The sequence below is a fragment of the Staurois parvus genome, unplaced genomic scaffold (genome assembly GCF_062004578.1).
Source record: "Staurois parvus isolate SC_StPar_1 unplaced genomic scaffold, SC_StPar_1.0 ptg000071l, whole genome shotgun sequence".
In the NCBI taxonomy this organism is placed as follows: Eukaryota; Metazoa; Chordata; class Amphibia; order Anura; family Ranidae; genus Staurois; species Staurois parvus.
Window position 1 is genome coordinate 951314 of NW_028317867.1, and position 12132 is coordinate 963445.

The window sequence follows — 12132 nt, forward strand, 5'->3', positions numbered from 1 at the left end:
GTAATGAGTCTATCTCACATATTAGTTTCACCTTTTAAGTTGCATTACTGAAATAAATGAACTTTTGCACGATATTCTAATTTTTCGAGTTTCACCTGTAGATCAAAGGGAAAGTATACTGTATTTTCAATTTTGGAAGTTATTAAAATGTTTGATATTACTATCAAATTTTTACAAGCTTGTTCTATACATTAACCACATGTCCTCCGGAATATTTATCCCCTTCATGACCGAGCCATTTCTTGCGATAGAGCGCTGTGTTACTAAAGTGTCCAAAAGGTGAACTTATCCTTTAAAAGCACAATCCTTGTGTAGCAGCCCGATCCTGCAATAGAGGCTGCATGTGTACACAAAAGATATAGTCAGGAGCTATACAAAGTAACAAGATGTTTAAAAAATACACACTGATACATTTATTTATACTTTTTTTTGTATATCTATCTGTATATGAAACAGATTATACATTCTCTTTCAAGAGGAAAATCATTTTATGAGAATAATATGAACACTTACAAGCTTGATCAGATAAAAATACACACAATATACTTACCTCTAATTCAACCCACTATTCATGAATTTACATTAATACTGTCATGGAGACAAACATGCCTGAACCCCCAAAATTTAAAATGTTTGATAAGCAAAATACATTTTTTCTGAAATATGCATCATGTTTCACAAAGGTGGTAGAGATGATTTTTGCCTTGGATCCACTTGTGTCTAATTCAGACTGTAGACAGAGCTCTTGATCAGAATGACTGATGGTGAGATGCATGCCCAACCCCAAAAGAATAATTGCTCTGCTAGGACCCCCCACATCCTTCTCTCCATCTCAACCAATAGATGAATGCACCATGCAATTTGAAAATGTTCTTCTTTTAGTGCCCCCAGATCTTTCAGATTGCTACCACCCATAGGGAAACTCTAAATGATCAGACTGTCACTTAAATGTAGAAGGCAAAGATTTGGCCATGTATGGTCAACCTCAAAATGGGCCTGCTTTCCCTAACCTACATTATATAGACCCAGGTTTCTCATAACTACCATCATGTGAAAAAGTGACTTTTTCAACACACAGTATTTTAACAGGCATACGTTAGATCTTAATTCAAATAGTGCCTACAGACACATGCAACAAGTATGTACACTCTTACATTCACCACCACCTCAAATCCATGAAATTAGAAATAGGTGTCCCGGATTAGATGCCAATTATTAGAATCTCCTTAGGGAGTATGTTGGTAAAACAAGTCCAATTTAAACCTCAGATATCTAGGGTCTGGTGTTCCCTGCTATTGATGTGTGTGATGCCATCATGCCAAGATCAATAGAGCTCCCTAAGGACCTCAAAAGGAAAGCTGCTGATGCCTATGAGTCTGGCAAGGAATTTAAAAAGAATACCAAAGCAATCATTTCACTGTAAGGAAAATAATATATCAGCGAGATTTCAAACAACTGCTATTTTGTCCAGGTCTGACTGGCCCAGCAAATTTATGCTAAAGGAAGCCTCTAAGAATCACAAAATTTCATGACAGGGTGTTCAATAACTTTTGTAACAGTTCAGGTCAAAGTGTATGCAAACCGAAGAGGACATTTCAGGAGAAGAAATTCATAACAACTGTGAAGCATGGCGGGGAAATTCTGTGGTTTTTAGTTTCTTTGCTGCTTCAAGGCCTGGGTAGCTTGCACTCACTGAGTCAACCTAAATATTTACCCGAGTCCTGTAACGATCAGTGCTGTCCCATTTGCAGCAGTGCTGGTTCTCTCACAGGCACAGAGACAGCAACAGGAGCTATTGGCTCTTGTTGCTGTCAGTCAAATCCAGTGAGGCAAGAAAGGAGTGGGGGCAAGCTATGCTGTGCGTTTATGGATGCACACAGCCTGGCTTGGGGGTTCACCCCCACATGTGCCCCCATAGCATGCGATTTACTATGGGGATATACAAAGAAGAGGAGGAGAGCGGAGAGACCCCAGAAGAGAAGGTAAGCAGCTGCTCTGTGCAAAACCATTGCACAGAGCAGGTAAGTATAAACCTCTTCTTTTATTTTAGGTAAAACAACACAATCCTTTAATATCACTTTAGGCATATCACCTTAATATGTAGGAATTGTTTGGATAAAGATCTTTAAGTGATTGTAAAGTCTTAGATTTTTTTTTTTTTTTTTTAAGGCCGGTGCCTCCCGGCCCTTTAAGGAGCTTCTGATGCCAGGAGGCTGGATTTCTGATCATGTGACTGCCGTGATTGGCTCTCACAGCAGTCACATGATCAGAAAGCTCCCAACCGCTATCTGTGCCGGGAGGGAAAGGGAGTGCGCTCTCGGCACAGCTGTGTTTACATTCTGGTACACATTCAGTATGTGCGGCCTCTCGCTGTTGAGGCCCATCTGCCAAGAGGACGCATATATGTGTAATGTCGGCGCAAACAGGTTATATAACAAAAAGGTTTATATTTACCTGCTTTGTGAAATGGATTTGCACAGAGTGGCCCTGAACCTCAACTTCTCGGTCCCTGTCATTGCCCCTGGCTCTTCCTCTTCTCGGTGAGCCACCATAGGAAGCCGCTTCCTTTTTTGGCACACCCGTGGGCTCAGTTCCGAGCCCCGCTGCCTTTGACACAGACAACACAGCTCAGCTCCACACCCAGCCACAGGATTTGACTGACAGCAGTGGGAACCAGCAAAGCCTGTGAGAGCAGGGAGAAGAGGAGAGAGCCACTGCAGACAGGCATATAGCTGGATCGAGTGGAGACTCCAGTAAGTATTCGTGAGTTGAGGGGGCGATAATTTAACCTAGATAATTTACCCTTGATGCAAAGTATGCATTAAGGTAAAAATATCTTTAGGCTTTAGAACAAGTTTAAATTAAAAATGTTGAAAACTTCACAATTTTCATGGGTGTATTTACTTTTTAAAATGACTATTACATTTCTTACCCTTTATAATATTAGATATCTGTAAAGTGCCCCTAGATGTTTATCTATAGTACCCTCCTTCACCCCAACAACTTGTAAATGTAATGCCTGTTTCCAAGACAATGTTTTCACATAGGAAAAATGTGTAGTGTTAGTGGGGTCTTTTGCTTGCTACAAATTTAAACTGTTACTTAAAAATACTTTAGAAAACAGAAGCACAACCTGACCATTTCTAAAATACCAATAAAGGGCAAACATATCACTGGTTAGAAAAGCGTGATTAAGGCTCCATGCACACTGGGTGTTTTTATAGAACGCTGGTAACGTTAGCTGTGTAAAATCACGTTAAAAACATGAGTTTTTCAGCATTTTTGTATTAGAGTTTAGCGACATCTTTTCGCGATTTTTTTTACCCCCCAAAATTTTTGGGGGGGTCAAAAAAACATTCAAAAACACTGTTTTGCAGTGATTTACCGTGTTTTTCAGTGTTAGAGCGTTTTTACAGCTAAAAAAAACTTCTCTAGAAACCAACTAGTTCTGGGTTTTTTCCAGCCAAAAAACGCCCCTGCCAAAAAATGCTGATTACAGACTGTGTGTGCATGAACACATAGGATAGCTTGCTGGGGAGTTTACTAGCTGTAGAAAAAAAAAAGTCAAAAGCCAAAAACAGCCGCTGTAAAAACGTCCAGTGTGTATGAGGACTTATACATAAACATTTGGCTCTTCTGCCACAGCTTAAAAAAAAAAACAAAACCATTTTTTTCTCACCTGTTGGATATTGCTCCCAGGCACATAGACAGAATTGAACAATTTCAGGTGTGCTCGAACCTTTGTGAGATCCCGCAAGGAAGCAAAGATTTTATCCACTGCAGCTGTGGCCTTGTCCAGTGTCAGCTCAGGGGGAGATTCACATCCTGTAACAGGACAAAATTCAGTGTCAACTCCAGACATTAAAGTCAAACATTATCTTCTTACCTGCAAGTATATTTGCAGTGCATTTGTACAAAAGAAAAACAGTCAGAATAAATGTTATTAGTACTTATATTGCCATAGTTTAGACTGTTTTATATTGAGCTGCAGTGGGGCTCCTGAGCTGAAGGTTCCAGCTGAGTGCTCGTTCCTTAAAGGAGAAGTTTGGTTTTCCCCAAATTATACTTACAGTTCCTAGGTGGATCCAGCAGCAGTCAGATGCTGCATCTGTCCCCCGCCGGCTCAAAGTAATCACATGATCGCTGAGTTCTCACTGCCGCTATCTGCTCTGCCCCCCCACTAACTGGAGTGCTGGGCTGTCAGGTGCCGCTCCAGACTCTGGGGTGGATCCCGACATTGAAGTTGGGATCTTTCCTCAGCCTTGACTGGCTGAGTGACGTCAGCCAATGTCAGCTGAAAATGCGTCACAGGAGGGCAGAACGAACTGCACCCCTGTGATCCACAGAAGAGCTTTGGCTGTACTTCTTTAATAAAGCAATGAGTTGATGGGATAATGGAAGAAATGGGTGATAAATCAAGCAGCAGTAGTAATACTTAGTATGGGGTCATAACCAAAGTTGTATTTAGACATGTGACCTCAAGCCCACACTAGTGTGATATCAGTCGCACAGAATTGCATGCACAAAGGAAATCACATTGTTTTCAATGGTGTCCATTCACATCAATGTGACTCAAACGATTTAGAAAAAGGTTCCTGTACAAATTTGGTGTGATTCCAGTACACGTTTGGCCCCATAACATATACAAACCTTACTTTGCATCCAAAAAGAACTACATAATCGCACTAAAAGTCTGATCAAAATCAGATCACGGCAGTGTGAACCTAGGCTGAATGTTGATGTCTTCTTGTACGTGCTTTGGAATTGTGTCAACTGATTACTTCAATAAAAAATAATGCTAAAAGACACTACAAAAGACAGCAAGAAGTCTGTTTTCCATACAGTGCCTTATGGTAAATACATCTCTGATTGTTAACATTTACAAGTAGGTGACAGGACAGGCATCACTCCCTGAAACAAGCACAAACTTACAAAAAAATGTATCAAGTGTTTCTCTTGCATTTTTCCTTCAGCCTTCCAATGTAAAGCAGAATATTTAAAGTGACACGGACTATTTTAATCCTTATGCTGCTAGCATTAGTAAATAGATAGGAAAGTATACCATATTTATTGGTTTTAAACTTTTTTTTTAAACATTTCTGTGATTACTTCCTGGTTTTCAGGACTAGGTAAAGGATGTGATATATCTCAGGAGTCTTCAGAAAGGGAGAAAGGGTTTTATCACCTAAACACACCCTCCTGCCTGCCAGCCTGAGCTAAGGGCAGATGGATTCCAGGAAGTAAATGCTACATGAATCATCTGCCCTTACTCAAGATGGCTATGGCTAAAAATGCTAGCAGGTGTTTTTCTCAGTAAAATAAGTGATTTTTCAGTAAAAAAAAAAAAAAAAAAAGCATGGAGACATGGATGGTTGGGAAAGTGAGTTTGCTTTGAATAATAAAAACAAATTAAATAGTGTTTTTGGTTTGTCGTGCTCAGATGCAACGTAGTTCCAATCTTTAATTTAAATCTTCCAAAACTATATTTAAGGCCCCTTTCACATAGGCGACCCATTCAGGTCCTCCTGTCAGTTTTTCAGGCAGACCTGATCGGATAGTCCATGTATCCTTATGGACTGGTGGGTATAAATGAACTTGTGTCCACTTACACCTGCCTACCTTTGATCTGATCCAGTCTACTGAACAAAAATGGAAGGGGATTGATCCCATTCCATCTAGGTGGATTGGAGGGCTGTCGGGTGTAAAGGACTGTCCGTGTTCACTCTGATTAAACTGAGCAGACATGAACCTGTCATCTGTCCACTCTGCTCTGCTCAGCAGGGGATCAGTGGAAAGATTCCATGATCAGCAAAGCAGATTCCACCCTAAAGCCTAAAGCAGAAATTTTGGTCAAAATACAAGTAAAATAGCCAATTAAAAAATACATTTAATGATGTACTAATGATTACAGAGCTACATTCAATTGTGGCTTTTTTTTATATGCCTAGATATATGCTTTAAAGCAGAATTAAACCCAAAAAACAAAAATCTTAAATATAGTAGCTGACTGATTTTTAGGTGTTCTGGCTACATTGTTTTTCATTTATAATGTTTTTTTCTTTATTTTCACCTAGTGAATGATCAGTAGTACACTTCCTGTCTTAGGGTGTCTCCACTCTGGATGAAGAAGCAAAGGAGACACCTTAGGACAGCAGCATTGTTAGTCTTGAGGGAGGGTAGTTTTAGACTAGCAGATTTAGATGGATTTGATTTATTACAGCTGAACGTACACATTTAAGGCAGTTACAGTTTTGTTTTCTGTTTGGAATAAAGGTTTTACATAAATGAATACAATCTGACCATTGTGAGCACCCCTGTCATTTTTAAATGGTTTGCTTCAACTCTTTAATTGACACTTTTGTTGGACAACTTAGTATGCTAAAGGAAGATGAAAATAACACATTTACCTGCTAAATCACCAGATGAAAATAAAGGAAAAAAAAAGATTAAAAAAGAAAACTAATGCAGCCACAACCTTTAAGAAATGGCCTCTCCTAGAGTTTCAAATGTACTGGATTCTGTATGAAAAAATGACTTGAGGTCATATCATAGCATGTCACTTGCTGCACACTTGTTATGGGTCAGTGAAAGGGCATTACAACCAGGCAGTCTCCATATTTCTCTTAGGACAAGCTTCCTTTAAATCTGGGTACACATATAAGTACAAGTGTGTAGGCCTCCTGATTCCTGAATTTAATGAACAGCTTCAGTTGAATGGGACTGCTGCAACTGGTGGCTGTGGTGCCAGGCTAATGACAAGCTGCATCTGGTGGCTGTGGTGACAGGCTAATGATAAGCTGTATCTGGTGGCTGTGGTGACAGGCTGACAAGCTGCATCTGGTGGCTGTGGTGCCAGGCTAATGACAAGCTGCATCTGGTGGCTGTGGTGCCAGGCTAATGACAAGCTGTATCTGGTGGCTGTGGTGGCAGGCTGACAAGCTGCATCTGGTGGCTGTGGTGCCAGGCTAATGACAAGCTGCATCTGGTGGCTGTGGTGCCAGGCTAATGACAAGCTGCATCTGATGGCTGTGGTGACAGGCTGACAAGCTGCATCTGGTGGGTGTGGTGCCAGGCTAATGACAAGCTGCATCTGGTGGCTGTGGTGCCAGGCTAATGACAAGCTGCATCTGGTGGCTGTGGTGGCAGGCTAATGACAAGCTGTATCTGATGGCTGCGGTGGCAGGCTAATGACAAGCTGCATCTGATGGCTGCGGTGGCAGGCTAATGACAAGCTGCATCTGATGGCTGCGGTGGCAGGCTAATGACAAGCTGCATCTGATGGCTGCGGTGGCAGGCTAATGACAAGCTGCATCTGATGGCTGCGGTGGCAGAATAATGACAAGCTGCATCTGATGGCTGCGGTGGCAGGCTAATGACAAGCTGCATCTGATGGCTGCGGTGGCAGGATAATGACAAGCTGCATCTGATGGCTGCGGTGGCAGGCTAATGACAAGCTGCATCTGATGGCTGCGGTGACAGGCTAATGACAAGCTGCATCTGGTGGCAGGCTAATGACAAGCTGTATCTGATGGCTGCTGTGGCAGGCTAATGACAAGCTGCATCTGGTGGGTGTGATGGCAGGCTAATGACAAGCTGCATCTGGTGGGTGTGATGGTAGCCTAATGACAAGCTGTATCTGGTGGCTGTGGTGGCAGGCTACAGTGACAAGCTGCATCTGGTGGCAGTCCACAACAGTGATAAGCTGCACCTGGTAGCAGGCTTTAGTGGCAAGTGACATGCTGCATCTGGTGACAGGCTAGTGGCAAGCGACATGTTGCATCTGGTGACAGGCTAGTGGCAAGCGACATGTTGCATCTGGTGACAGGCTAGTGGCAAGTGACATGCTGCATCTGGTGGCAGGAAAACAAGCTCAGGGGCAATTACATACAGTTGTGTCCAAAATTATTCAACCCCCACTGAAATTGAGTGTTTTGGCCAGTTTGACATTGCTTTTGATCATTCAGTCATCTTGCTTACATTTACATTAAAGAGGCACTTGTAGGTCAGACAAATATAACATAACAGTTATAATGAAATAACCACAAATGTCTTTTCTGTGCTCACAGCATTATCAGTTTTATTCAACCCCCAAGTGACATTCAATCTTAGTACTTAGTACAGCATCCTTTTACAGTTATAACAGCTTTTAAACGTGAAGCATAGCTTGACACAAGTGTCTTGCAGCGATCTACGGGTATCTTCGCCCATTCTTCATGGGCAAAGGCCTCCAGTTCAGTCACATTCTTAGGCTTGCGCACTGCAACTGCTTTCTTTAAGTCCCACCAGAGGTTCTCAATCGGATTTAAGTCTGGTGACTGCGATGGCCACTCCAAAATGTTCCAGCCTTTCCTCTGCAACCATGCTCTAGTGGACTTGGAGGTATGCTTGGGATCATTGTCCTGTTGAAAGGTCCAACGTCTCCCAAGCCTCAGGTGTGTGACGGACTGCATCACGTTTCCATCCAATATCTCCTGGTACTGAAGAGAATTCATGGTACCTTGCACACGCTGAAGCTTCCCTGTACCTGCAGAAGCAAAACAGCCCCAAAGCATGATTGACCCTCCACCATGCTTCACAGTAGGCAAGGTGTTCTTTTCATCATAGGCCTTGTTCTTCCTCCTCCAAACATAGCGTTGATCCATGGGCCCAAACAGTTCTAATTTTGTTTCATCAGTCCACAGAACACTATCCCACAACTTTTGTGGTTTGTCCACATGGCTTTTGGCATACTGCAGTCGACTCTTCTTATTCTTTGGAGACAGCAAGGGGGTACGCCTGGGAGTTCTGGCACGGAGGCCTTCATTACGCAGTGTGCGTCTTATTGTCTGGGCTGAAACTTCTGTACCCACATCTGACAAATCTTTTCTCAGTTCCTCAGCAGTCACACGGGGACTTCTCTCCACTCTACGCTTCAGGTAGCGCACAGCAGTCGAAGTCAGCATCTTCTTTCTGCCACGACCAGGTAGCGTTTCAACAGTGCCCTTTGCCTTGAATTTGCGAATGATGCTTCCTAAGGTGTCTCTTGGTATGTTTAACATCTTTGCAATCTTCTTATAGCCATTGCCCTTCCTGTGAAGAGAAATCACCTCTTCTCTTGTCTTCCTGGACCATTCTCTTGCCTTCACCATGTTTGTAACCACACCAGTAAATGTCTAGAAGGAGCTGAGTATCACAGTCATTTTAAAGCTGCCTAATTGGTGCTTATTATGCTTGATTGCTGCTCGGTGACATCCACAGGTGTTTTCAATACCTGATGGAAAGCACCTGTATGAACCTCTGTTCTTCAGAGTGGTAGTCTTTAAGGGGTTGAATAATTGTGGCAATGAAGAAACCACATAAGAACCATTTACTACTGTATTACATAAACAATTGATGTCATTTTAGTTGCATTTGGGTAGTTACAACGTCCTTGTAGGATTTGATTCTGAATACAATTCCAAATGTACACTATAGTCCCTAAACCCCTTTACAGCATTGGGGGTTGAATAATTTTGGACACAACTGTAGCTGCCATCTCAGACAACTACCAGCATTTTACAGATATATTTGCAGTGGAGCTTTTTCAGGCTAAAAACAAAATCACAAGTGCGTTTTGAGAGGTGCTTTTTCGCTCATAAACTGCTTATAAAAGCAAATGCCCATAAACTCTTGTGCAATACAAGCCACTAAGAGCGTTTTTTATGCTGATTTTTTCTTTCAGAGGTTATGGCATTTTTTCAGCCACCTTGTGTGCATGGACCCTTAAAAGAGACTGTATTGTATTTTCTAAAACCTTCTAAAGAGGTTCCTGCAACTGTTACTAGATAGGTTACGAAGAGTTGTGGTGTTCAAGCCATCGAGTAGTTCTGACATATGTTACTAATAGTGTTGCACCAAAATGCAAATTCCCCTGCCGAAACCAAAAATTCAGGATGCACTTAGCCGAAAACCGAAACCAAAATGGATGGTTTTTAAAAATGTACAGTATATATTTTTCAAATACAATTTTTTTCTGGAAAAAAATACCCTTTAATGAATAAAAAAAAAACGCAATATATACAACCAATTTTTTTGTAAAATATGAAAGATGATGTTACGCCGAGTAAATAGATACCCAAGATTTCATGCTTAAAAATTGCGCACACTCGTGAAATTGCAATAAACTACAGTACTTAAAGATCTCCATGGGTGATGATTTAAAAATGTCTACAGGTTACCAGTTTAAAGTTACAGAGGAGGTCTAGTGCTAGAATTATTGTTCCCGCTTTGACGTTCGCAGCGATACCTCGCATGTGTGGTTTATTATTTTTTTTATACGTGGGCATGGCCTAAGTATGTGCTCACCACTGCGCATGAGCACGGTGGGACGGGGGCATGTTAAAATAAATTAAGAAAAAATTTTTTTGTATTACTTTTTTTTACACTGTCCCTTTAAAATGTTTTTAATGAGTTTTATTCCTATCACAAGGAATGCAAACATCCCTTGTGATAGAAATAGGCAGTGACAGGTCCTCTTTATGGAGAGATCTGGGGTCAATAAGAGCGCACATCTCTCCTCTACAATGTAAAGCATTAAATAAAAAAAAAAAAAAGCATCAATGTAGTACCTTTAAGAAAAATGGTTTTGTTTACATGCCGCCAGAACCAAAAGTGACATAATGACGTTGCTCCGGTCCTCCAAGGGCATAGAGATGAGTGGACGCATCTTTCTTTTACTGATCTCTATGCCCAGCCACCAGGATTGTTGGAATGGGTTGTCAGGTGAGCCTGAGAACCACCTGGCGGCGGGGTTATTTTCGGCACCTGTATCGGTGCTGATTTTCATATTGGCCAAAAGCCGATAAAGAGTATTTTCGACCAAAACGTTTCAGCCGCCAAAACATTAGTGCATCCCTAGTCACTAACCATTATGCATCACATTTTCATGTTACCTATGTTATTGTGAAACTGCATTGTGTTATTTTTGCCAATAACAAGTTGACCCACAAGCAAGTGTCCTTGGTGTTGTGTTGACCACCAATCTAGGTCACAATGTATATGCACCAATCACAGTTCAGAAGCCAAAAGTAATGAAAGCCAGAACACTGACATTTGTGGGATAATTAAATGCAGTGATGCATTTTAGGATTGTGATTTCTTGAGCACATGTGCCAATTTCATACATTTTGTCTCAAACCGCGAGACAATTTAGAACAGGTTTGACCAATTTAAACTTTTACATTTTTTTTTATTCCTTAGCTCCAGTATTGTTTACAACACAGAATTTCACGTGTCCACGTTTTGTTCCACACTTGCCCATTATACAAGTGTTCTGCAATCTAGATATATGAGTTCTGTCACGGAACTGATCAAAGCAGAGTACACTATGTACAGTGCAGAGCCTGGATAGTGCACAATTGAAGAATTTAAATTAAAACCAACCCATGGCTGTTAATGTAATGGTAAGGACAAGGGGATCAGTCTTCAGACCAGCTTTCCCAGTTCATCAAGAGCTCAGTGTGAAACTAAAGAGCAGGGAAAAAAAGGCTTTGCCCAGAAGATATTTTTTTGCAGACATATTTGTAACTAATGGGCCTTCAGCCTGAGCCTGGCTTAGAAAATATGAGTATAAATCTGCAACTGAATTTTAACTTCTAAAGAAATCAAAAGCCTCCACTTAAATGCCACAAGGTGATGAAAGACAGCCACACCCTGTTATAAATGACTCTCTTTCCAGACTATCTGGCACACAGAGGAGAGAAACAGAAAATGTGCTACTACAAGCCAGTAAGAGCTATTAGAGGAGTCAAATTAAAACATACAACTCCCAAGACTGGAGGAGGAGGAAAGTAGCGTGAGACTGACTAGGTCTGATTGAATCAATGCCAAAACACACACAGTCACAGCTCGGCCTGGTAGCGTGACCTACGAAAGCACTATGATTCGATTGCAGCGCAGACTATGCATGTTAAGCCAGGTGTGTGTCTTACACAATGAAACTGCATCTCAAGAATTCTCTCTAACAGCCCCTATTACGATACGCTGTTTTCATGAACACTGTCAATAATCTTTGATAAAACTCTACCTGCAGCCTCTATAAAGATATATTTCATACATAATGTAGATGTTAGATGATTCCTTAATGTAGATGTTAGATGATTCCTTAACCATGTA

The 12132-nt window shown here is 41.4% G+C and overlaps 1 protein-coding gene across 2 annotated transcripts in view; it reads right to left on the reverse strand.

Moving 5' to 3' along the window:
- The window catches only part of SCFD2 (sec1 family domain containing 2), a 615832-nt gene that overhangs the window by 106495 nt on the left and 497205 nt on the right, over window positions 1-12132 (reverse strand). For both annotated transcript variants that reach the window (XM_089669243.1, XM_089669242.1), the window contains exon 6: window positions 3680-3825. In XM_089669243.1, the coding sequence (XP_089525369.1) occupies window positions 3680-3825 (146 nt within the window). The remainder of the gene's footprint in view (window positions 1-3679; window positions 3826-12132) is intronic.